The sequence below is a fragment of the Aspergillus ibericus genome, assembly GCF_003184845.1.
Source record: "Aspergillus ibericus CBS 121593 unplaced genomic scaffold BO80scaffold_16, whole genome shotgun sequence".
NCBI lineage: Eukaryota > Fungi > Ascomycota > Eurotiomycetes > Eurotiales > Aspergillaceae > Aspergillus > Aspergillus ibericus.
The window spans coordinates 16,045-40,168 of NW_020292114.1; the positions used below are offsets into that span (position 1 = coordinate 16,045).

A 24,124-nucleotide genomic window follows, 5' to 3' on the forward strand; every position below is an offset into this window, starting at 1 on the left:
GGGACAAGCTGGTTCGATGCCGGAGCGTTCGAGCTCCGTTCGGCATCCGAGGTTCAGGAGGCCGGCGTGAGATCGCTTCCACACAATGGACCACGCATCAAACCTACGATGAGCCATTACGCACGGCGATTGGTAATCTCCATGGACATCGATAAAGTGTTTATGTATGTACAGTACATGTGCCAGAGGCAGGGCATTCATCATAAGACAGCGATAATGGATAGAGAATTCCACAGACCCATGATGAAACTCTCATCTGATGCAAGCAAGGCAAAAAGATAAAGGTATCGGGTCCCGACACAAACGGCCGGAAAATCAGGTAGAAGAGCAGAACATGATATGCTAACATCCTTCGTTGCTCATGACCGGAACCATCCAACGCCATAGCCAAGAAGACAGAAAGAAAGGTGGCTGAGAAAGAAGATTTCCAAGACGAGAGCAAATGCAAGGTCGACCCTGTGGCCTAGCCTCTGGGGCGGCAACACAATCAGCTTGATACTTGGGAAGATGACGCCTCCGACTCGGAATCGGAATCGTCGTCCAAGACTATGCGTCGCATTACACTCTTGTCAAAGAGGTCCAGAGCAAAGCGGCGAGCAGGCAATCGGAAATGGTGGCTCTCAAGGATGCTGAGGGTCTTGCGGAAAAGGTGAGGCTGATGAAACCGGTCGGGCTGTTTCGACTTGATGCTGTGAATTCAACTGCTTTAGCCTTGGATAGAGACGCAATCAACGGCGCATATTGCTTACCTATGGAGGTCTGCCGCAGCCCTTTTGGACAAAACCGTATTCCCCATGTCGACAATCAACTTCAGGATCTTTTGGTTGCTCGGATCTGGATCCATAGCCGCTCCTTTGAATTTCTCTTGAGACGTGCGCTTCGATTCGGGGTTTCTAGAGTGGCTCGGGAAATCGACCTGGAAAGGCAAGACGGTTAATGACTTGTACTTTGATGCCGGTGAATGCTAACCATACCAGAAAGAGCTTGTTGAAGTCGGTCGGAAGGCTTAGACCCAAAGAGTTTCCCTTGTGGTCGAGAGCAGAGTCCCATCCGAAATCTCTCAAGACCTTGAGACCATGTCGACTGCGAGAAATCAAGCCCAGCACGAAGAATGCGGTCCCCCTCATCGTCAGAACTTCTGCACTCTCAGCGATTTTGACAATATGCTGGACAATGTCAGGCTCCAGGAACGGCGCCCCCAGTTCCATGGATCCAACGTTGCCAACGGCCCAAAGGCAGCCTTTGACTTTGAGAAGTGCCTCTGTGTCTTCTTCATCCAGCTGAAAATCCCGAATGGTCCACGCGAACTCATTAAAGTGGCCTGACTGCTCCAGAAGCTTGCATCCCTCTGCAGTTCGAGCGAGTTCTCTATAGAAATGGGGTGGTACCAGCCCAATATCCTGCAGATCCACGAGGTCCTCGGGCACAAAGCTACTTCTGCGCGGTTGATCCACGTAGGCACGCGAAAGCGCGGCTTCGACCAGTCCCACGTATGCGTCGTTACGACCCAGGAACCAATCATCCATCTCTTGTGTGATGTAGTCAAGCCCATCTAGATAGTGGTATCCTACCGAAGTGGACAAGAACCGTAAGAGCAGGGGCGCGCCGATTTCACCAAGATGATCGAGGGAAGGCCGGCACTTGACCACGAACTCAAGGTAGTGACGCTGGTTGCATGCCTCCTCGAGAATCTTCACAGCTACTTGACAGACAGACACGTCGGGATCGTACAGCTGTGTCACGAGAAGCTTGACCACCCAATCCGCATTGCCAGTGGGTGACTGAGAGGAAAGAGGAACATTTCCCACCGCATATTTTCTAAGGAGCTTGGTCGCAAATATTCGAATCTCCTTGGAGCCAGTGGTGAGGGCCTTGGATAGGATGACCCTGAGGTGGCTTTCTTGGGCATAGTCCATGTTACCGAGCAGGGTCTGGATGAGATCGTCTCGATCCCGAAGCTCGATGATATGGTAGAACATGTTGAGCATGTGCCAACGCTCCATCATGGCGAGGCCGTTCGCATCGCCACTGAGGACTCCTAGCATAGCAAAATATCCGCCACTTGACGTGTTGGCCATCTGTTCTCTTGAGAATAGGGGCGAGGACGATGTCAATCCGCTCATACGATCGACTTGAGCAAGACACTCCGCAACCTGCCTCAGAAACTTGTTCTCAGCTAGATATTTCGTGCCCTCTGGAAGTTGCACCAGTGTGCGCATCAACGCGCAACCCGTTCGGACGTAACGTTGGTTCGGTTTGGTATTTGGCAGCATGGAGAACCTATACTTAAATGGCCGGTAGAAACCCATCAGCCGCTTCATGAACTTTGAGCCCTTAATGGCTTCCTCCAGCCTCTTGGGATTGGTCAGAGGACCCTCAACAATGCGATGGATCAAGTCCCATTTCCACTTGAGATAGTTCACGGTATTTAGAACATGCGTCTCCAGGATCGCATTTCGAAACTGAGTCTCATCCATAGCAGGGTTCATTTTCTCCTTGCCTTGGTCGCCAGAGAGAAGAGAGGCAGAAATGTCAACGTCGACATTATAACGTTGAGCCCCATTGGAGACGCCTCCTACGGAGCGGGCCAACGTCCTATTTATGCTCTCGATCTGGTAGATCGTTGAAGTGGAGACGTCGTGATTTTCCACATCGAATTTGATGGCGGCTGGTAGCAGGTGCGGAAGGACCTGAAGTTTTGCGCTGATATGCTGAGGTAGAGAGTGATGTGCCAGCTTCAAGACTTCAGTTAGGAGCAGAGTTGCCTTCCGTCTTAGAGACAGATCCGTTTCATCCTCAATAAGATCAGAGAGAGCCTGCATCATATTAGCATAGTATAGTGACCCGAAACACCAAGACTGACCTTGGACAATCCTGCGTCCACAAGGGTGGCAAGAATCAATGTCGAGAAATGCGCTGTCAGGTCGAACCTATTCCCATCGTCGTCAAAAAAGCCTCGGACGTGTTTGGGATCCGTCTCAGTCCGGAGGTTAGCCACTCTTCCATAAGTCGTAAGTCTCCGACCAGCGAGAAACGACGATGACCATGAAGGCGGCTTTATCCTCAAGGCATCGAACAAAAGCTCCATGATAAGATCCCTTGCCTGCGGGTCAGGGTAATGTAGCGAGTCCAAAAGTGACTGTAAAGGCTTTGCGCCATTTCTTGCGAGCACGATCAATCCAGGCCATGTCTTGAGCATGGCAGAGATCGCCCTGGCCGAAGATTTAAGGCGCCCATTGCGGACAGAGTCCGATAAAGAGTCTGTAAACGGGGCGAGAACAGCTTCTAGCTCACAACCTCCTCGAAGATGCTTCCTGCTGTGAGGGGTGTCTAGAACATGAAGAAAGCTCGCGATCAGACTCTCCGAGGCGCCAAAAGTCCCCTCTGCTAGGGCATCATGCAGGGTAGCAAAGCCTCCAGAATATGCAACTAGTGCCGGGTCCTTGACCAAGATTTCAGCTAACGTCATGATGGAGATATTGCGCAGGCGGTCCTCGTAATGTTCGGCGACCGAGACAATCGTTCTGACAACGGCACGCGAGATTTCATGCACACCATCCTTCACATCGAGGAATGCCCTGACAAACTTCAAGGCCTGTTCACGCTCGATGCTCGCCTTGCTCTCTTTCACAAGGGACAAGATGACCAGCTCATCGGTATGTAATGACCGGATTATTTGCAGGGACTTCCGATCTGCAATAGCATACCGAGTCAAACGATAACCGGCGGCTACGGCTTCCTTGCTGTCGCTCAAGAGCATGATTTGCACGCGTAACCCGAACACAGACCACTCCAAGTCATATTTCAGGGTGGGATGCCTTTTGAACAGTTCCACCAGGCTATTTGCACGCTCAACGTAATAATCCGGGGACATCCCCTCGATTTCTAGAGCTTGTAGTGTTTCCGCAAGCACGTACGTCGGCGATTCCATTTCTGCTTCTCCTTCTTGGACCTGGTGGTCATCGAGGGTCACATTGTTGCGAGTCGGTGAACGCATCGAACCGCCTTGGAATAGACTCGAGAGGCGACTGCGGGGAGGGGTGGACGGCGCCTGCGCACGTAGCATCTCCTCCTCGAGTTCATGTTGTAGTTCGGCAAGCTTGCGGTTGGACGAACTCAGCTCCGATTCCACCCTTAACCTCTGATCTTTTGTATGTTTCGGATTCTTCGCCAGAAGCGCTTCGAGCATGTTTTCCGTCCCCGTCTTGATTTTCATCTCTTTCGCAATCTTGTCCCGGATCACGGCCTGGCGCTCCTCCGTGCTGGACAGATCATCGTGCTCGAGGAAGCTGCTCGGTCGTCGCGCAGGGCCACCATCCGGTCGAGGGGTAGTACTCCGCGACGTCTTCATGCTTTTCAGTTCGGAGCTGAAGCTACCAGGGGCCCCAGAAGAAGGGGCTAATGACCCTCCCCGGAGACCAATAGTCGCGCTGCCTCCAGACTCCGAGCGAGCATTTCGCCCAGTTCTCGAAGCGGCCTCGGCCCAACTACCATCTGCGGGGCCATCATCCAAGCTGTTATAGGACCGTCCATCACCCAGAGCGCGGTGCTGGATAGATGTCGCGGAGAACGCTGAGTTATGTCCGGACGCCATAGAGCTCCATCTAGCCGCAAGAGAGGAGGGCGTATCACCTGTCGCAATTGGAATGAGGGATGGAGGACTGCATTGAGTTCGTTGAAAATATCACGAGCGCTATCAGAACCGCCAAAATGCCCGGGGAAGGTGTAAACCGGAAGCTCTCGACTGACTTGTTTGCTGACGGCGGGCACCCTCAAAAGGGAGGGAGGGGAGGGGAAACGGTCACGAAGGATGGTGGTGAGGCTGAGGAGGGGATGGTCGGGAGGCGTAGAGGCGTCTAAGAACCAAATCACATGTAGCACAGACCGCAAAGGACAACGCTAGGTGCTTGGAGCAGGAAGCAAGCAATCTGCTTCAATGACCGGGGGTCTTCTCCAATCCCACCGCTGTGGTTTCAGGCTGGATTCATCCATGGCTTGGTCCCCGGCTGACTAACCAGATCTTATCGCCTCAGGCTGCGCTGCGGCCCGCCGCTAGCCCTCGATCTTTTCGATAGCTCGAAAGTCGATACTGATTTACATGTCTATGATCAGGGGGCGTGTATCCATGGTTCGTGATTATTTAGACTATCAACGGCAGGGGAGCCGGCATCATGATCGATACCGATCCACGAAGGACCAATATAGGCAGAGATCCTCGTATATCTCGGTTGGGGGAGTATAATGTATGCGGGTTAAGAAAATGAGGGGATGACAGTGGGAAGTTCGTGGCGACGCAATGAAATGTTACATGGGGACAGGGGGAGGAATGAAAGGTAAAAGGCAATGAGTAGGCTGTAGGACGAACTCCGGATATGCAAACCCCAACGATAATGTACGCTTGGTAGTACAAAATGCTATTAACGATCGTGATATTCTGTGTAACCTTCATGACAGCCATGGCTTCTCCCGAGACGCTTGAACCTCATCAGTTGCGCAAAGTGTATTGTCGCTACTGTTATCAAGCGTGGCGATAGTTGGTTTATCTTGTCGAGATCCGAAGAATGGCAATCTGTAACCCTTCGAGGGTTTCGCCTGCGATTTTGACCTTCTCCAAAGAATGACGGAGACGTAAATAACAAACATCGATCCACATATGATGCCATAAGCGAGCGGAGAAGCTCGCGGGATATCGGGGTTTTTGGCGGTGGCATAATGAAAGCCTATTCCGCCATTGATGACCCCCAGGGCAGCAAAAAACCGTCCTAGGTAACGGTGGGAGACGCCATACAGCGAACTCGTTCCCGTCTTGCGGAAATGCAGATGCTGCATAATGCCCAGGAGTGGCTGGATGAGCACAACACCACCGACCGCCACATAACCGATGACCGGATGGTAACCACCGATCTCCTGGAGATCTTTGGAGACAGAAATCCCCACCCCGAACCCGGCCAAGGCCAAAAGCACGGCAAATAGCTGAAGAGGGGCATGCACCCACGGGACGGTACGACGGGACGGGACAATGTATAAAAGAAGGGCGAAGTTAGGGAAAAGAAGAACAAAGGCCACTGAGGTCATCACGCCATGGGCGATTCGCTTTTTGTGAAGAAGGGTATCGCTGACTTGCCGCTGGTGGGCGTATGATTCGAACAAGGACCGCATCGGAACGATAAACGGGTTGCTATTGTTACCACCAACAGCTTGGGTCAAATTCAAGGAGAAAGAACCGTGCCAGTCATGCTGATACAACTTTTCAGATAAATTGCTGGACATCAGCGGATGGCCATGCGTCAATGCCCACGTCCAAGGACTGGAATTCCCTAGTGCACTCTCCCCATCAATCAAAGTTGTACAATTGTCGCAACGGATGTTGGCGGTCATCACCCCATTGTGGATGCCGGACCCGTCAAGAAGGTGAGCTTGGATACTCGGGTCATAAAGCGGCTCTACATGACCAGTTGCTCTCCGAGTGGACAGGGTGACGTTGTGCATGGATGCTGAGTATACAATGAACATGTTCCCATCCGTCATCTGGGACCCTTGACCCAGGGCGAACCATTTGGTACCAGGTGGAGCCTTCAATTGAAGGAAGATGGGACCAGACCCTGACAGCGACGTATTCTGAGGTACATTTATGCTGTAGGAGACACCTGCACCTTCAGAGGGCCTATGGCTGAGTATTTGGCTGCAACCTGAGCGCACTAGATCCGGTCAATCAGCACGTGTAACGGTCTTACAATGAAGGGCGAACTTACCCAAGCCAAATGCGCCCACTGATGCAGCAATGAATTTTGATAACTTCATTGGAAGGTATTAAGGATCGTATGAGATGGCTAACAGGGAAACGAAAGGAAAGATAGGCGATTGATCGTCGGATCAGTGTAGATGTTGTGGAAATGAGAGGAGATAACGGACCCAAGCCACTTCGCGAACAGTACAAGAGAAAGGATATCACAATGATAATATCATGAAAGGACTGTTTGAAATGGCGTATTACCAGAATCGAGCGTGGGCTGCTCTCTGTGGTCACAGCTTCCTAGAAGTACAGATATTAGACCTTAGCTGCTGGAATCCTAAACTTCATATGTAGATGGAATGAGAAGCATCGCCGCGCTCTGTCAGGCTCCACTGCATTCTTTCAATATACAAGACCGAAAGCCCCCGACCTGGCGATGGACCAGCATCAGACTTTCGAGGCGGGAGTTCGCCACCAAGGCCATTGGCAGAGCTTTTTGGAGCATATGTGCATCAGGGAAGTGAAACAAGGGCTGTTCATACTTATAGTCAATGAAGAATCAAGTTGCGCATAGTTAACCTAAGCCACATAGTGTTGTGCCACAGATGTCATGCAACCGATCTGCATGGCAATCACGACGATGAGGAGAAGGAAGATCACGCTACCATCAGTGCGAATACCTCCGATAAACCGATAGACCGCTGCCAGGGGAAAGAAGGGCTGAATTGAAGTGAAGGCAATCGAGCCTATTCGGATCGAGCAGCGTGAAGAAGCAAGATTGGGCCCATGAAAGGGGAAGATCGTCAATCGAATTGGGCGATTGTCAGATAGATATGCCACCGCGCAAGGCAAGCGGGTACCTTGATTTTTCCTCAGCTCACCCATGGCGAAAATCCTCGGGCTTTTTCCAGGTTTAAAGTTCCCTCAGCTGCCACGCCTCTCGGGGCTCTCAGTGGATGAGTGGCCAGTGGACATATTTTGGAGTGGAATGGCCACATGGTCTGTGCTTTTTGGTCGTGTCCGGGCAAAAGAATTGGAGGGAACAAGAGCCCAGCAATGTCCCAACTCCCAACTCCCTGCCCATCCTAGCCTAGCGGACTCCTGACTGGCCGGAGTATATCCTATCCATGGAATTGGGACCAGTCTGCGTTTGTGTTTGAGTGCTTACACAGTAGTATTGTCATACTAGCCTTGCTCCATCCGGAAGAGTCATTGGACCCGGGAGGAAGGCGATCCTGGCTTGCTTGGGGATGGGTTTGGGGAGGGAGAGTGGAGAGGAATCCAGCACCCGGCCATGATTTTCAACCGTCGGGGGACGGCGCATGCCAATTGGGCCGGAGAACAGCAGCTGATCAATCAGATTGCCGCCTGCAGCCAGACCCATTCGTTTTGTTGTTTTGTTGTTTTATTTTATTTTGGGTTTATTGTGCATAATTTTTCCCCTCGGACCCTCCCATTGACTAGTAGTGGTGCCTCCCGGCAACGCGCCTCTTTTCGTTTGAAGGTTCTGTCTAAGCAAATATGCTTTCGTTTGGTTCGCCTCTGGGTCATCCTGACCACGATAATGTGAGAAATTACAATCTACACTGTCACTACCAGGAACGGAGTAGGAGTTCTCGGAAGGATGAGCTAGGATTAGGAAGTACTCCGGTCTCCGTACTACTAGATAGATAAATAGGGAAGCTACGACATGGTACTTTGTGCGTCCGTTGTTTCCACTTTTCGCCCTTCCAGTTCCTCTCTCGGGGATCGTCCTTTCCCCTAATCGCAGAATTCTGGCTGACGCGGTACGGTACTTACTACCTAAGCTTTCTAGGACTTCCCCAGGACCCTAACCCACAAATGCCGTCAAAGTCACTCCGCAATGGACCTTTTGTCCCAAGCGCAGAGTGGCCATCCGCACGACTTTTTTCGGACACATCATGAATCCTGAAAGGCACCGCTTCCAATCAGCATCCGCCCTCTGTAGCTAAGACCAAGTTCTCGGATCTCGGAAGCCGTCGTATTCGATCCAGATCATCCATGGCGTTGTTTGGCTCTCACCAGGGGTGGGCCGACGGGATAACGGAACCAATAAGACAATCGAGCTGGCCGACGGGCCTTCGTTTACACTTTGCGGGCTGCCCACGGGCGAGGTTCCTCGCTCGATTGTGAGGTCTCGAGACGATGGCTTTGCCCTTCTTGAACTAGGAGCACTGGCGACCTTGGGTGAGAAAGCTGGGCTTAACCTTGTCTTCATAAAGGGGTTCGAGGCAAAAGGGAAAAAATGTTCATTCATGATTGAACGCATACTCCTTACCCTTACACTCCTCACGCGTCGCCTACAGCCCATCTTTCTGATGGTTGACTGACAGTCCGTACACCCGCTTGTGCTTCGAAGCACGGATTACCCACACTGAATACAGACCTAAAACGGCATGGAGAAGCTTGCGCAGCATGGTTTCAAAAATCAGAAGAAGGGGCAGGTCTCCGACACCTCCAGACTCGGCCGGTCCACAGCTCGGTTATTCTTAGCACTTCACAAGCAAAATAGTTTTGCCTTGCAAACACTAGTGCAGCCATGTGATGCTCCACTCTGATGCCAACCACTACATCATCCGGTGGCTGAAAGACAATGGCCATGCAGTTGATGATGCAGGACAGGAAACGCCATGGCCTGGATTGCAATGTTCCTACTATGTACTCCGTAACTCCGGCTAAATAATGACACGGAAATACGCCAGAGTACGGCCCCGCCGGTCCCCGTCAGATGGCAGTCATGCAGTACGGAGTACTCAATGCGAAACTATCCGACTAAGGTGCTAGACATCTAGTAATTGCGGTGCATTACATCAGGCATGCGTACTGGTCTGGATAAAAAGTTTCGTGTCTAAGTCGATACCACTGTGCATCGGTATCTAAACGAAAATAACTGTCAAATCCCCTGCTTTCGAGATCTGACCTCTCGTCTGAGATACATACGTTAGCCCCGTACGAAGAACAATAGATAAGGTCCGGTGGACGGAGTAAAGTCCTCCCTATCGTGGCAGCACCCATGGGCACGGCAATGCGGATTTCCTCCACCCGTGGCGGGCTGGAGAGTGACATGCAGGATATGATCATCCACTGGTTTTCCCAAAGTAGGCCATGCATGTAATGTGAGATCTCATCCTCCAAGCCTGCTAGCAACTAGCCACCGCGGATTGGGCGCACACTTCCCATCCTTCTACTAGCCGGCCGGGCAGTGGACCACCTATCAGCCCGTCGAGATTGGTCTACGACATGAACTTCCAAATTTTTGGCACCTCGGGATACGAAGCAGACTAGCCTGGTGAGTCGTGATAGCTCCGCGGGACCCGTGAAACGTATGCGAATTGCCCTAAATGGATAAAGCCCAGCCCATAGGGTACAGTGGGAGATTCCGTGCGCGAGCGAACTCCTGCGCCTGAGCATACCCATCAAATACATACCAACCACACTCAACAACGACAGCACAATGGCTGCTGACAGGCTAATTTTGGGTCATTATTCCATACTCTGTACAGTATCGAGAATCCACGGCTCTCCAGGCTCCATCATTTGAACCTGTCAGTCAGGGTCCCTACCCGCCTGATTGTGATTAGTCCAAGGGATAACACTGCCGTTACTTCGTTCCATCCATGGCACCAGCCAGCTGCTACCTATTACACATTATTATTATTATTTACTCCGTATTATGGCGCCCCTCCCGAACTGGCGCCGGTACCTAGACGCACCATCCGGTTTCGCTAGTCGACTTTTGGATGATTTTTAGACTTTGAAGCCATTTCATTGTTCGATCTCTTCATCCTAAACTAGGCGCTGTTGGCGGTAGTCTTCTCCAGGATGGTCTTCATCATTTCATTGCCCAGCTTGACGGCTTCGGGGAACCGAGGAGCAAAGTACTGCTGGATGCGCTCGAACCGGTCGCGGTAGGACTCGAAATCGCCAAACGAGACGCAGTCCGACCATGCCTATATGATTTTGAATGACGTCAGCGATCATGCACAGCAGAACTTCCTTGTCTTTGGTCCGTGTATCAAAATCACAAGTAGCCATTAGCTTCCGGGATTAGCAGTTGACACTTACGCGAGCTGCAAAGGTGAATTCCAAGTCATCCGAACGGAACGTCTTATCATCGACCGCAGTGTCCAGGGCCTCGTCGAGGAGATCAGGGTTGCGAAACAGGTATTCTGTGACACCCAACCAGAGACGGAAAAGCTACAAATTGTACGCCATGATTAGTCAATTGAAGCAACGTTGAATTGCGTTGCAGGGGACAGGATTTATTTCAAGCACTCACAGGTGTGGAACAGATCATATGATCGTACGGCACAATTCCCAGCTTGGACCAACAATCAACGATGGCAAGCAGACTCAGATGACTGTTCGGAGGCGACTCCTCACGAGCCCGATTTCCGAGCGAGAAGCGATCGAGGACTTCGTCTTTCAACAAGAGATCCTGTCCATCCGTACCCGCCTTGAAAACGGCCTCTCCTGCAGCCTTGACTCGACTCTTGAGTTCGTCTCGACGTCCCTCGATCATGAGCTTATACAGATCGGTCACCGACTCTGCATACTGCCGGATCTGCTTCTTGGCGGCTGGGTTGAGGATGGCGAGACCGGCGTACACATGCCACTTGTTGGAATAAATGCGTAGCGTGATATTGATCTTGACGTTCTCGATGCCTCCCACCCAGCGGGACATTTCCCATGGGAACTGCTGGTTTGCCTGCCACGCGGTTCCCATGCTAAGGAAGGCAGCATGGGTGACGGCTTGGGTATCGGCGGTGATACGGTCGTGCATCTCTCCCGACAGGAAGACGAACTTGGATTCGAAGCATGACAGAACTTCCTTGACGAAGTTGAGACTTTCATCCGAAGCACGGTGCTGGATCAAGACCTAGACACAGCGTTATCATACTGGGCGATCGGACCGGGCTCAGCAAGCATCATACCAGAGGCTGACCCTTGGGGTTGACTTGAGGGCCATGGAGCGAATGGCATGATACGATTTCTACATCCTGGGGAAGGTGCTTGTCGAAAGCCGACAGCTCGGGGGCCTTGCAGGACGTTTGTCCACCGACAATCGCGCCGACCTTGGTAGCTTTCCACGAGTCAGACAGGCATCATGCATCAAGTAAGGGCGCAGCCTCGCATCAAGAGACATACATGGGCCATACATAGCCACTACCTTGTCGATCACACCCGCCTCTACACTGTAAATAATGTAATCGCTAATTCTGGAAACCAGGTGGCCATTGGGAAATATAGTGACATTTTGCTTTGATTTAAAAGATGAGTTTAAGTGTGGACAGCATTCGCTGCGAGTCAAGGACGTACTTGAGATTCGAATTCCTGTTGAAGACGCTCATACGAGTCGGGTTTGTCACATGCATTAATCCTTAATAAGTAAGAGTAAAGAGTTAGTCCAGCTAATCCAGTCCAGTTGTTCTAAAATATACGAGGCAAAACCTAATCGGCAGAATGGTTAGCACAAGCCCATAATGCACCAATATAATGAGTCATCACAAGATGAAGGGTTGTTTTGGTTTCAGACAAATGAAGAAAAGGTAGCTGAGAATTTACATCATTGACGACCCGGCGGATCTGCGACCTTACCAGAATGGTATGGAAGCTCACCACCAAGTCATGCTCGAGCCAAATGCACTCAAGTCATCATCCAAAGGGTAAGGGGAAGAGAGAGAAAGAAAAAGAGAGATGCTCACCTATTACAGCTAGCAAACGGCTAGGGTGGTTGTCGGCAAAGACTGGGAGGGACGCTTGATTAAGTATTACCTCCAACCGGCTGCGCTCAGACGCTGGGCGTACATCTTGCCCATGTCCCCCATGCCGATAATGCCAATCGAGGCCGTTTCCTTGGTGAAGCCCATGCTGGCTAAGAATTAGTCCTTGTCCAGTCCTGTTTTCGAGGAGCTAGGCTGCGCAACACGCTCGACTGAGCCAATGAATAAACCAGGAGACAAAGCCACCAAGTCCGGCTATCTGCCCGATTGGATATAATTGGGAAGAGAAAAGTCTGACCTCGGGGAGTTGCAGCAGAAATTTTAAATAGTGCTGGGGAACACCAAGTCCGGGCCGACTGCCACCCGACGCGGTAATGTAACAACGGCTGTCAAAAAGAGGTCACCGCGATTGGGTGCCTCAGGCTGCGACTCGCTTGAGCACGGCCGACGATCGACGCTCCGCCAATCAGACGTCGAGCCGCCGTGGGTAGGGCACACACCAGTCATTTTCTGTATCCAAGCCGATTGAAGCGCCTCGACTTCGTCCTTTTCCTTCCTTTCCATATTCCATCCCACTACACAGCAAGTCGACAAAATGCCTCCCAAGAAAGCCCCCGCTGCCGCCAAGGAGAACGTCTCTCTCGGTCCTCTGGCCGGAGATGGTATGTACCATTGCCAGCCGTTCGATTTTCACCAGGCCATTGTCTAACATGGGGGGACTGCAGGCAAACTCGTTTTCGGCGTTGCCCGTATCTTCGCCTCTTTCAACGATACCTTCGTCCACGTCACCGATCTGAGGTTCGTCGCATACTTTTTTCCCGGTTTTCGATTTCTACGACATCCTTCCTCCGCGGACTTTGCGCCAGCGATAAACCCGGAGTCGGAGATCGTGAAGAAATGTTGCATATATTGCAGGACACAGTTGGCTGACTGAAGGGGATTACAGTGGTCGCGAAACCATCTGCCGTGTCACCGGTGGTATGAAGGTCAAGGCTGACCGTGACGAGTCTTCTCCCTACGCTGCCATGTTGGCTGCTCAGGATGTTGCCACTCGCTGCAAGGAGCTCGGCATCAACGCCCTCCACATCAAGATCCGTGCCACTGGTGGTATGTGAAGGATGCTCCGAAGGAACCTCGAATATTCAACTAATCGATCTCGACAGGTAACGGCACCAAGACCCCCGGTCCCGGTGCTCAGTCCGCTCTCCGTGCTCTTGCCCGTTCCGGCATGAGAATCGGCCGTATCGAGGACGTCACCCCCACTCCCTCCGACTCTACTCGTCGTAAGGGTGGTCGCCGTGGTCGTCGTCTGTAAACAGGTGCGGGTTCATCTTTTCCAAGTTGTGCGGGGCTTTCTCCGCATGGTTGGAATGGAGGCTTCCAGTTGGACCGCGCCTTGTTTTCAGGATGTGGATGGAATAAACGCGAGGAACGGCATTTATCGCCTGGTCTTCAATTTATTACATACCCAAAAGTGTGTTTTTCGGTTCTGGCATTAGGTAGTTTGCTGTCGTTGTGGCAGCTACTCGGGTCAATATCACTGATCTAGAACTGGACATCATTCTTGTAAATGCAGTAGAGGAGACACGTAGGATACATAATATGCGACATTGTTGTGTCGTCATGGACGTAAGCATTTCTAGCGCTGGTGAGGAGAGCGGGGTCATGCTGGATATTAAATCAGCATACTCCGTAGTTAGCTATCCCGCAGACTAGCTAAGATAAGCACATTTTATCGATCACCTACACCTGGTTTTACCTACTACAATTCTTCACTTCAGATTCTGCGCATCATTGCCAGTCATTAACAAGCACATCCACTTTCCTTTGATTTCGCATAATCCTCACTACTTTCAAGCACCATCCTCATCCCACCTCGTGAATTGACGTCAGCTTCACAACCCGCGTTCTTCCATCCACATGCGACGCGACCAACCCACCAAAACCATCCCCTCCCACCGCTGAGAACACCATACACGATACAGCCCGCCAGACAACACAACCCACGAACGAACCAAACCCCACATCCCCAGACAGACAGACATGACATCCTCGATCTCGCCCTCCCCCACCATCCTCCTCCCGGACCTCCCCCCGAAAACCCTCGTCGGCATCGACCTCATCACCTTCACATCGACCCCCAACTTCCACGGCATCCGGGACCTCCCACCAGGCTGGCACTTCCTCTACACCGGCACCACGGAAAGCCTATCCCTCCGCAGCGGCGGCTGGTTCTACATCACTCCCCCCAGCCCTGACCAAAACCACGCACTCGTTCCCACCACACCCACAACCCCCGACATCCTCATCTGGAAATGGAACCCCGATACCGAGACCCTCTCCCCACTCCTCGCCACCAACAACACAGATAAACAAGAAGCGCTCCGCCATAAAGCCAACCTCGGGACGATCTGGCAACGGGGCGGATTATTCCGCTACTGTAGTCGCGTATCCCCCGCCGCGTTAGCACAGCAGAGTGCTGGCCGGCCCGTGCAGTATGAGATTGACGAGGAGGATGAAGCGGAGGGGAGACAAACGTGGAGGGATCTCACGGATCAGATGACCCCGGGGCTGTTGACGAGGGTTGTGGGCGATGCGGTGGTGGATGTGGATGGACGGGCACGATGGATGGTTACGTCGGCGAGTTCGGCGCTACGGGATAATGATGTGATACCGGGGATTACAGATACAGATCCGGAGACGGCGAAGGAGGAGATGGAGAAAGTGACGGGGGAGAAGGAGAGCGAGTTTTCGTTCTTGCCGGTGGATTTGAAGCGGACGTGGCGGGAGGGGGCGATAGGGCGGGAGAGGACGGAGGCGGCGCAGGATCGGTCGTGGGCGTTGGGGGATCTGGTGCAGCGGGTTTCGGGGGAGGAGAGGGATGGGGAGGCACAAGTGCTGGGGGAGTTACAGTTTACGTTCCTGATGATCTTGACGTTGATGAATTACTCGTGTTTGCAGCAGTGGAAGCGGTTGTTGGAGTTGGTGTTGACGTGTCGGAGGGCGATACGGGATCGGGAGGTGCTGGTCAGCGGGGTGCTGAGACTGCTTTTGCTACAGCTGAAGCGATGTGATGATGTGGAAGGGGGGCTTTTTGACCTGGATGGGGAGGAAGGGGGGGAGTTTCTGCGGAAGCTCCTGATCAAATTTCGGCGGTCGCTGTATGAGGTCGTTGAGGTAACGGAGTCGGTGGTGAAGACTGAGTTTGAGAAGTTAGAGGCGTGGGTCAAAGAGGAGTATGACTGGGAGTTGAATCGCGAGGTGGTGGTCCGACGGGGGATGGTCCAGTTGGAGGATGGCGAACAGGTGGAGCTGGATATGCATGACGATGATGAGGATGATGAACTAGGCGAGTATGCGCCGATGGTGGTCGATCTGGGAGAGAATGCTACGCCGGATGATGTCAATACGGAGGAGGATTGAGGATTCCAGATGGCTGCAATGGACATGAGATGAGTTGCTATATTTGGACGACATGATGCGAGTTATATTCAACATCCAGACCGGTCCATTGGATCCGCAGCAATCTATGGTGGCCCCGAACTGTCTATACTATGACCCTTCCGATACTAGTGTCCGGAGAAGATGGTCACATAGCAGCAGGGATCGGAGAAGGAGAGCCAATAAGCTGACGGCCGGCATATTAACAGAGCGTGACATATCACATGAGTCCATACTAGTCTAGAAGGTCTTAAAAGGTATATACAGTAAGTAGGTATTTGCAACCTCCCGCCCCGCACCAACAATCTCCAACGCGCCCCTTTCTGCTCTTGCACGAGTCCATCCAGCGGGCTCTTTTAAGAACATTACCGATTTGCCACAAGGCTTATCGTTTACTGCTCGGTTTCGTTGTCAATGACATATCCCCACTCGTGGGATTCCTCGCCCTTCATGCCGAACATGATGGCCTCCAGCCACGACTTGATCTGAGTCGAATATCCGGCGCGCTCGGCACCAGCCTCCTGCATGTTCATGTCCACGTCTCCGTTGCGGATGAGCCTGATGGGGGTGACAAAGTACTAGGCCGTTGTTAGTACCACTAGACCCACAAACGGAGCCCACAGGAAAGGTTGTAACTTACAGCAGTACCGCAGACGAACGCCTCGACGATACGTCCCTCCTTCCAAGCCTGCTGGATATCATCGATCGTGAACTGCTTCTCGACCACATCGACCGGCGCAAGCTTTCCAACGGCCTGGGACAGACGCGTGCGTGCCAACTCCAGAACACTGCGACGAGTGACACCAGGAAGGATCAGCTGGTTCTCCAACGTGGGGGTGACCAGCTCAAGCTTTCCACTCTCCTTGTTCTCCCACACAATGAAGAAGTTGCTAGCACCTGCCTCGGTGACCTGGCGGTCCTCGCCGAACAGCCAAAGGACCTGATCAAACCCAAGCTCCTGGGCCTGGCTGTGGGCAACCAACGACGGACCATAGTTCGCGCCGAGCTTCGCGTATCCGAAACCACCAGGCCAAGCACGGATAGTATCGGGCTGAGAAGCGTAAAGCTTCAGACCGTACGGAACACCAGGCTGGTCGGTCTGCTTCTTGGCGGGATCGGGCCACGGCACGGCAATGACGAAGAGGAGGGCTTCCTTGGGTTTCTGGACGCCCAAGTGTGGGCCGCTACCGATCATCGCAGGGCGGAGGTAGAGGAAACGACCGGGCTGATCCTTGGGCAGCCAACCTGTGGGTTAAGCCATAGGTGTCAGTCGCAGCCATGGACATCGTATTCGCTACTGGAATGGGAACCACTTACGGGGTCCATCGATCTGCATCAACTTGGCGATGAGGCGCTTGAGCTCCTCGTACCGGAAGCCAGGCAACGAGGACCGCTTGGCGCTGTTCACCAAACGCTCTCCGTTGCAGTCCGGCCGAAACAGACGCAACTTGCCATCATATCCCCGGTATACCTTCATACCCTCGAAACATTCGGTAGCATAGTGCAAGCAGGAAGCCGTGGGCGGGATGCTGAGGTTCTCGAATGGTCTCACTTCGGGCGCCTCCCAGCCATTAGTCGCGGTCCATCGGGCAGTGACCATATGATCGGTGCAGTAGGAGTGGCTCAGCTCCTCCGCGGAGCCAGGAAGAGGCACATCGCGGAGATTGGTCGAGCGGGTGACCTTGACGGCCGAGGCATCGAGCTCAGCAAGGGAAGGCGCAATGGAACCCATTATTGCGATGTTGGTTTGGTGTAGATGTGGTTTGCGTGTGCGACCAGGACCGAGCTAATATACCAGCAGATGGAGTGTGATTGGGCGCAAGTGACTTCCGCGGTGATTATGAGTCACGGAATGACCCTGACGACCCGTTCGGAAGCACGAACTATCAGATCCGATAACGGGCAGAAATTGATTTGCGCGTTCGAAGTGGCGGGCCGGTGGCAAAGACAAAGAACAATCAAAGACAAATCTTCTGCAGAAAGGGACGAACTCAGACGCATCCACCGAATTTAAGGCACACCATAAGGGGCGGCAAAGAAAAGTTTTTCTGCTTCGCCGGCCCGAGTTCCTTGATTCTATGGGACTTTTTCGCCATCGATATCCGAACTTCCCACGCGACATGCAATGTATCCCGCATTTGGCTCCTGTCAGAAACAGGGCGCCAGCTTATGATAGGCTCGCATCCGCCCTTTGTCGCGTCAATTTGGTAACAGAATCTATAAATCGACCTCCTAGATCCTCCTCGACCGTTCCTGCATATCAATCGGCCCGCCGCTTGGAGCCCCTTGTACCGATTCTAGCCGAGGGCGGTGTACTCCCGATTAGATAGATAGGCTTTATCATCTCTCCGGAAACAGGGCGTGAAAGGCGTCATGCTCGCCTGGAAAAGGTAATCTTGGCTGCGCATTTCCACTCACCCGGAATAACCGAGTCTACCCTCAGCTACCCAAGCAGTCAACTCGAGCTGCCAGTGAATCAAGCTGCATTCTAATCTTCCCGAGTATTGGCAAATTATCTACCCACCTATCCCCCCCATCTTTATCGATAGGGAAAAGAAACCCCCTCTGCGGGGTAGTTACATGCCCAGGATTCCCTGACTAATCTTGGTTTCACAGACCTACTTACCTTCAGTTCGAGGGAGTGCCTGATGGTATTACACTTAGGTAATTGTGAGGACAGACTGCGTTCACTCCCAGTGTAACCGATTAAGCGAGTCTCTTGCAACCACGTCTGAGATGCATCCTGTACCGCAGGAAGCCAAGTCAAGTCAAAGCCTACATCAGAGGAACCCGAGTAGGGGATGAAGGGTCGAGCCAGACAGGCACAATACGATATCACGATTCTTGGCATCACACCCAGCGGGGGTAGAAGGCCTAGAACCACCTAGAAAGACTGGAATGCATTCAGTCTTATCACGAGTGGTCTGGCTTCAGAATCATAGTAGATGTTACTACTAGCTCGACGCAGAGTTACAGGCAGCAAGGAAAAGTAGGATCCTCGGAGTATCTAAACTCATGGGCCACATGGAAGAAGAGGGAACTCCTGGAATAGGAAAGTGCCACGGCCACGCCATCCGACCATGAATGCCCAGGTTTCGGGTCTCTTAGGACTCGTTCCTTGTGATATATTGGAGGATACAATAGGTGCCCGAAAGGAAGAATGCTATTGTCGTCTTTAGGCCTCCCACCGTCGTCAGCACCTTGACTGACAGGCTGCAGGGGCCCTAGGTAGATAAACACTTGCCAGACGTTTAGGCAGGATGGAAGTACAGAGTACCTACATGGCCAGATGCCATTGCCTGCACATCTGATTGGCGCCCAGTCCACCTATGTAAGGAAGGCCGGAACGAACGACGGGCTTCGTGGAATGATGCAACAATGCAATCCTCTCGATAATACGAGTGCTTGTGCCTTACCAACCCGCCCCTGAAACTCAGGAAGAGAAAGCCAGTGCCCCAGGAGTTCAGGGTCCTAAATGCTGAGGAATCGCGTGCCGCTGGCAGGAGAAACCGGGCTCCAGGGCTCCGCCATCATGATTGGTGGCGAAAGGATTGTCTACATGATCCCTGACACCAAATTTGCGCAAAGACTGGTCCCTCGCACACGCTGGAGTTGAGTTAATGTCACAGTGATGTAAAGGGCAGCTCTGCGCAAATCAGTTGGGCTCCCGGGTGTCAGGTGACCTGAACCAGTATTGCTACCACCTATTTTCTTTCGCGTGCGCTATCAAGCCGCGTGTGCATACTTGCCTCTAGGATTTAGCGGCAAGAGATGACCGGCCCAATGTAACTGTGAGACTATTGATGATCGACCGGCACGACCTCCGCCGCAGATGCTCGGTGGAGATGGAGGTGAGCCAGCTCACGCCCCTCCCGCCAAGAAGTATCCTAAGATGTTAAGTACCTTTGACATACATATACTGCCTCCCTGTGATCAATGACCATGTATATGCTCACAGGTAGACGTCCGGCCAGTCGAGTGCGCCAGCCTTACAGAAAACGTAGCGGATTACCCTGCTATTTTTCCAGCCTGATAATTTCACTTCTGTCCCTGTATGCGGTTAGACTGTTAATCGTGAGGCTGAGGCACTGTGCCCAACCTACTTCCCCTGCACTACGAAGGATCACAAGTAAATCCCAACCAGGCAGGCGCCACCATCTCCCTCCAACTCACTGCTCTCAGACTGTCTACTGGGTTCTCTCTGCTGTCAGGTGCTATTTGTGTCATGGCTTCTAGTGGTAGAAGGGAGTATATCCCTTTAGAAGCCCTCAACACAAACGCGGAAGACAACCACGAAGAGGCCGAAGAGGAACAGCCTCATCGCAAGCGAAGGAATCTCTGGCATAGAATCGATACCACCAGTGTTCTGACTGTATTCCTCGGCTTCCCACTCCTCCTGCTCGCAGTGACACTCCTGGCCCTGTTCTGGCACGGATCAATGAAAGCTATTGACGGGGCGGAGCCAGAGATCTACTGGGTGCGGGTCGTCAATGCAGGCTGGGCGACGCGACTGGTGACCGTATGCACCGCCTCTATCCGAACGGTGGTGGCTTTCCAAGCCGGACTTGTCACGGCCATGGTCGCGGGGATTGTTTTGGAGACCACGGGCGTCCCCCTCCTACTGGGTCCATTTTACTCCATGCTCCGGGCAGTCAAGGTGGCTCCTAGCAACCTTTGGACTGCGACCAACTTCCAGCCTCACCTGTCGCGCTTCATTTATGCGCTGGTGCTCATCGAGGTCCTGGTGACAGCAGCGTCCCAGTTCCTGTCCACCATCTTGCTGTCCGATTTTGCCAATGGGACTTTCACCCAGCGCAGCAATTCGACCAATGTCAATGTCCTCAATACCACGGATAACGGCCTTGCCGGTGGATGGTGGTATATGCCTCCTGCAGCCAGCTGGACATTCGCTGAGCTGTCGGGATCCTTTGAAGACCGATCGGGATTCCATGATACCGGGCATACCTTTCGAGCTTTCCTTCCTTTCGAGGAGGAGGCGCAACGAACCAAACTACACCGGCTCCGTGGCCCAGTGCCTGTCATGGATCATCGGGTTGTCTGCGCCAGTCCGCCCCTGATCAACTTGAGCCTAGATGCGACCTTGGAGAGTTATGTGCACCTGTCCGGACAAATTCCCACGGAGAATTTGACCTATCCACTTTTAATCGACCCGGACTCTCAACCCTACATCAACTTCACCTGCGAATTACCCACCCCAAACTTCTGGGACAACAACACGGTGGGCGAGACCAGCTTGTGCATCCCCAAAAGCCGCTTAAACTGGACAGTCCTCATCGAAGACCCTTTGATCCAGCCCGACGGCTTCCCAGAGGCCTCGACCCTATTCATCGTCCTCGACGTCGTTTCCACCGCCGCAATAATCGGCACATTAGGCACCCCAGCCGTTCAGACGATCCGAACCGATGGCCCCTGGACGATAGTCAATAACGGATCCGCCCACATCGAAACCCTCCGTATCTCTGCTTGCCTCACCAATCTCGCCATGCAAACGTTCACTGTCGGAATGAACAGCACATCTGACAACCTCGAGCCCAAGACTGCCTGGGACCAATACACCCAAAGCTACAACACCGAACCCTCCCGCCTCCAACTAGGTGTATCATCCCCAGGCAACACGAGCTCCGCCAACCACCGGGGTATCCTCACGCTGGACCCCCGATCCCAATGGGAAATCTTCCATCCCCCAGCGGATACCTTAGGAGTCGACCCAACCCCCTTCTTCAAGGCCATCCTAATTTTCCCCACCTTCCTCAATTCCTACCTCCTCAACTACACCTACGACCCCGGCGTGATCCTCTCCCGCAAAGATCCTGGCATCATCTTCGGCAACGCCCATCCGAGCCATGTGGATCTGTTCCAGGACACCCTGATTACGACGGCCAGTCCGGCGTTGGCCGTCCAGGCCCTGCTCACCCGCATCTATCAGATGGCATACTACGACCAATTGGTCCAGTTGAATAGTCCGGTCGCGGCCGTGACGATGTTCTCGCTCACCGCGGCGATTCCGGTGCAGTGGACTGGCTTTGTGCTGGGGACGGTGCTCATTGTGATTCATTCGATCACTGTGGTGGTGGTGCTCGTCCGGTTTGTGAGGTCGGCCGAGATCTCGTTCATTGGGAGTTACTGGCAGACGGTGGCGCAGGTGGTTTCGAAGGAGACGCGGCCGATTCTGGAGGAGGCGGATCGGATGGATGATGGGGCGGTGAAGGGGTGGGCGAAGCGGGAGGAGGTAGTGGAATCATTAGGGGTTCGTCGGGTTTTGCGGAGGAGGCCTGGTGGGCGGGTTACTTTGGGGCTTGTGGAGAATGGGGAGGAGAATCTGATATAGTAACTCCGTACATATGCCAGGCTATGTAGTGAAAATTCTAGAAACTTCCGTGCATTTACAAAACAAAGTGTACTGCGGGTTTGGTATATTACATTCAATACCAGTCGAAGATTACCTGACGAAGCAAGCTAAAACAGTATGGACTAGTATGCGGCAGAGCGAATGGGATCAAAGATATGTGTAATGGTGGTTGTCTAACAAGTTGAATCCCTTATTGTGGTTGAGGAAACCGAAAGTGGAAGGAGAGTGCTGGACCACCGAGGGCAGGAGACTTCACAATGGCTGTGAGCCGTGGTATGACCGTATTTCACGCGAGGATTGCATTGTCCCTCCATCAGGTTTACATCGACTTTAGCCATGCTTGTAACGAGTCACATAGAAAGATGTTAGATGAATAAGGATAGCAGATGAAGACGGAGGAAACATGTTCAGTCGAAAGCGTTGGGTCAGAAATCAACATATGCCCCAGATTCATCGGCGTTGGCGTGCATTTCCTGACAAACCGATGGCCTATGGACCAGTGGCCATGACAAGAAGCCAGCTGGACATGACCGGTAACTCCTCGGATGAGAGGTTACAGGAAGGAGATGTGAGAATCAAAAGGCAGTGAGAGAGAAGGAGAGTGGCGCGGACCAGAACGGAGCATTGGAATTTGGAGACTCGACTGGGAGCCCACCTGGGATGGAGGACGAGGCAGGACGGGACCAGTAATAGTTGGTCCTGTCGGTAGGATAAGTTTTCCGTGCCAGCGCACCAATTATCAGCTACGCCAAACACGTCAAGAGCGCCCGCCGCATCCAGCCTTGATTTGGTCCCGGGCACCTTAAATCCCTTCCCCCAACTAGCATGTCGGTGGTCAAAAGAATCTTCAATGCTTCTCCTGTACGGAGTACAGGATGGCTGATATCCAGCCATGTAATCTCCTATTCAGCAGATCGAGAGATACGCGACGCCCTTTACGTACGACAACCCGAAAGTGCTGTGTGGCACTACTTCGATGCCATTGCTCTCAGGGAAGCAAGACGCCGATCCTGTTATTGTCTAGGTCCAACGGCCGGCAGTAGGTCGCATTTATACCCTCTGGTTCGCGGGGCTACTTTCTATATCTGAGACCTTATATGTATAGTACTAGATTTCAGTCGACTGAGACTGTCCATATACCATACATATGATGTTGAATCATTCTGTAAATTTCTCTAGAGCATACCTTCATTTGCTGCTTCCCTACTGAGTACAATAATGCTATATTTATGGAGAACATGTCGATATCTATACTTCAGGGAGTTTCCCTATAGAGATACTAGTAATTAATGAGATCTGAGAGCATCTAAGAATTGATTATGGCCAATGAACTTGCTTTACTGTCCTGACCAGATCAATCAAGCTTATCATGGAATTAGCTTTCATGCAATTTATATCTGGATGTCGTCTTCCAGTCATAGTAGTCATTTGGTCAGTAGAGACCGAGGTGGCTGCAAATTCTTGGTTGAGTAATATATAGTGATTACGCGGGTACATCTATCCATATTCACTAACGGACACGGGCAGAACTGAATGCCCGGGGGCCTGTTCTACTTGTTCCTCGAGAACTATGAGGGATATTCATGTGTATGGCACTCTGTATCCTAGTATTGGTCGGCAGTCATCACATTTGTTGTACCACTGTAGATCCGCACCTGTAATTGAGTCCGCTGCACCGCCACATGAAGGGGTGGAATTAACGAAAATTGTAGCAGCACACCTACCTCAATACAAAGCACCGTCGTACCCGAAGAACACCGACCAGATTCATGATTTTGACACAGCCTTTCTGCCTTTTGACTAGTTCCAAGTCCGATAGCCAACTGCATCCAGCCT

At 52.4% G+C, this 24,124-nt stretch overlaps 8 protein-coding genes across 8 annotated transcripts; 3 read left to right on the forward strand and 5 right to left on the reverse strand.

Moving 5' to 3' along the window:
• Window positions 1–131: 131 nt before the first annotated feature.
• Window positions 132–4,937, reverse strand: BO80DRAFT_405248 (putative cytosolic regulator Pianissimo). The gene is made up of 4 exons (XM_025717709.1): window positions 2,864–4,937; window positions 975–2,816; window positions 750–916; window positions 132–689 (listed from the first exon to the last, which is right to left on the reverse strand). The coding sequence occupies exons 1-4, from the start codon at window positions 4,592–4,594 to the stop codon at window positions 488–490; spliced, it is 3,942 nt and encodes a 1,313-aa protein (XP_025575916.1). The 5' UTR covers window positions 4,595–4,937; the 3' UTR covers window positions 132–487.
• A 406-nt stretch (window positions 4,938–5,343) lies between these two features.
• BO80DRAFT_51735 (cytochrome and DOMON domain-containing protein) lies at window positions 5,344–6,946 on the reverse strand. Its single transcript, XM_025724559.1, has 2 exons — window positions 6,753–6,946; window positions 5,344–6,698 (listed from the first exon to the last, which is right to left on the reverse strand). The coding sequence occupies exons 1-2, from the start codon at window positions 6,799–6,801 to the stop codon at window positions 5,446–5,448; spliced, it is 1,302 nt and encodes a 433-aa protein (XP_025575917.1). The 5' UTR covers window positions 6,802–6,946; the 3' UTR covers window positions 5,344–5,445.
• Window positions 6,936–7,736, reverse strand: BO80DRAFT_51739 (uncharacterized protein). The gene is made up of 2 exons (XM_025724560.1): window positions 7,276–7,736; window positions 6,936–7,033 (listed from the first exon to the last, which is right to left on the reverse strand). Exon 1 carries the CDS (start codon window positions 7,616–7,618, stop codon window positions 7,313–7,315), a length of 306 nt encoding a protein of 101 aa, XP_025575918.1. The 5' UTR covers window positions 7,619–7,736; the 3' UTR covers window positions 6,936–7,033; window positions 7,276–7,312.
• Window positions 7,737–10,784: 3,048 nt separating this feature from the next.
• On the reverse strand, window positions 10,785–12,660 carry BO80DRAFT_424426 (prephenate dehydrogenase (NADP(+))). The gene is made up of 6 exons (XM_025719287.1): window positions 12,530–12,660; window positions 12,074–12,134; window positions 11,903–12,014; window positions 11,689–11,837; window positions 11,034–11,633; window positions 10,785–10,951 (listed from the first exon to the last, which is right to left on the reverse strand). Exons 1-6 carry the CDS (start codon window positions 12,622–12,624, stop codon window positions 10,802–10,804), a joined length of 1,167 nt encoding a protein of 388 aa, XP_025575919.1. The 5' UTR covers window positions 12,625–12,660; the 3' UTR covers window positions 10,785–10,801.
• Window positions 12,661–13,056: 396 nt separating this feature from the next.
• Window positions 13,057–13,862, forward strand: BO80DRAFT_424427 (40S ribosomal protein uS11). The gene is made up of 4 exons (XM_025719288.1): window positions 13,057–13,139; window positions 13,203–13,275; window positions 13,424–13,584; window positions 13,641–13,862. Exons 1-4 carry the CDS (start codon window positions 13,073–13,075, stop codon window positions 13,790–13,792), a joined length of 453 nt encoding a protein of 150 aa, XP_025575920.1. The 5' UTR covers window positions 13,057–13,072; the 3' UTR covers window positions 13,793–13,862.
• Window positions 13,863–14,202: 340 nt separating this feature from the next.
• Window positions 14,203–16,091, forward strand: BO80DRAFT_424428 (AAR2 splicing factor family protein). The gene has a single exon (XM_025719289.1). It carries the CDS (start codon window positions 14,521–14,523, stop codon window positions 15,898–15,900), a length of 1,380 nt encoding a protein of 459 aa, XP_025575921.1. The 5' UTR covers window positions 14,203–14,520; the 3' UTR covers window positions 15,901–16,091.
• A 219-nt stretch (window positions 16,092–16,310) lies between these two features.
• BO80DRAFT_354083 (branched-chain amino acid aminotransferase, cytosolic) lies at window positions 16,311–17,650 on the reverse strand (the record flags this gene model as incomplete). The annotated part of the gene is made up of 3 exons (XM_025715682.1): window positions 16,311–16,496; window positions 16,559–17,163; window positions 17,236–17,650. The coding sequence occupies 3 exons, from the start codon at window positions 17,648–17,650 to the stop codon at window positions 16,311–16,313; spliced, it is 1,206 nt and encodes a 401-aa protein (XP_025575922.1).
• A 2,493-nt stretch (window positions 17,651–20,143) lies between these two features.
• On the forward strand, window positions 20,144–22,267 carry BO80DRAFT_434175 (uncharacterized protein; the record flags this gene model as incomplete). Its single annotated transcript, XM_025720856.1, has 1 exon — window positions 20,144–22,267. The coding sequence occupies one exon, from the start codon at window positions 20,144–20,146 to the stop codon at window positions 22,265–22,267; it is 2,124 nt and encodes a 707-aa protein (XP_025575923.1).
• Window positions 22,268–24,124: the final 1,857 nt, after the last annotated feature.

Coding starts and splice junctions, on each gene's coding strand:
- BO80DRAFT_405248 (XM_025717709.1), bottom strand. CDS start 4,594: ATGGCGTCCGGACATAACTCAGCGTTCTCCGCGACATCTATCCAGCAC. Junction 917..974: donor ACTTCAACAAGCTCTTTCTG/GTATGGTTAGCA, acceptor TTGCCTTTCCAG/GTCGATTTCCCGAGCCACTC. Junction 690..749: donor GCTGCGGCAGACCTCCATAG/GTAAGCAATATG, acceptor TTGAATTCACAG/CATCAAGTCGAAACAGCCCG.
- BO80DRAFT_424426 (XM_025719287.1), bottom strand. CDS start 12,624: ATGGGCTTCACCAAGGAAACGGCCTCGATTGGCATTATCGGCATGGGG. Junction 12,135..12,529: donor CTGAGCGCAGCCGGTTGGAG/GTAATACTTAAT, acceptor TTACTTATTAAG/GATTAATGCATGTGACAAAC. Junction 11,634..11,688: donor ACCCCAAGGGTCAGCCTCTG/GTATGATGCTTG, acceptor CGCTGTGTCTAG/GTCTTGATCCAGCACCGTGC.
- BO80DRAFT_51735 (XM_025724559.1), bottom strand. CDS start 6,801: ATGAAGTTATCAAAATTCATTGCTGCATCAGTGGGCGCATTTGGCTTG. Junction 6,699..6,752: donor AGTGGGCGCATTTGGCTTGG/GTAAGTTCGCCC, acceptor GACCGGATCTAG/TGCGCTCAGGTTGCAGCCAA.
- BO80DRAFT_424427 (XM_025719288.1), top strand. CDS start 13,073: ATGCCTCCCAAGAAAGCCCCCGCTGCCGCCAAGGAGAACGTCTCTCTC. Junction 13,276..13,423: donor GTCCACGTCACCGATCTGAG/GTTCGTCGCATA, acceptor AGGGGATTACAG/TGGTCGCGAAACCATCTGCC. Junction 13,585..13,640: donor CAAGATCCGTGCCACTGGTG/GTATGTGAAGGA, acceptor CGATCTCGACAG/GTAACGGCACCAAGACCCCC.
- BO80DRAFT_424428 (XM_025719289.1), top strand. CDS start 14,521: ATGACATCCTCGATCTCGCCCTCCCCCACCATCCTCCTCCCGGACCTC.
- BO80DRAFT_51739 (XM_025724560.1), bottom strand. CDS start 7,618: ATGGGTGAGCTGAGGAAAAATCAAGGTACCCGCTTGCCTTGCGCGGTG.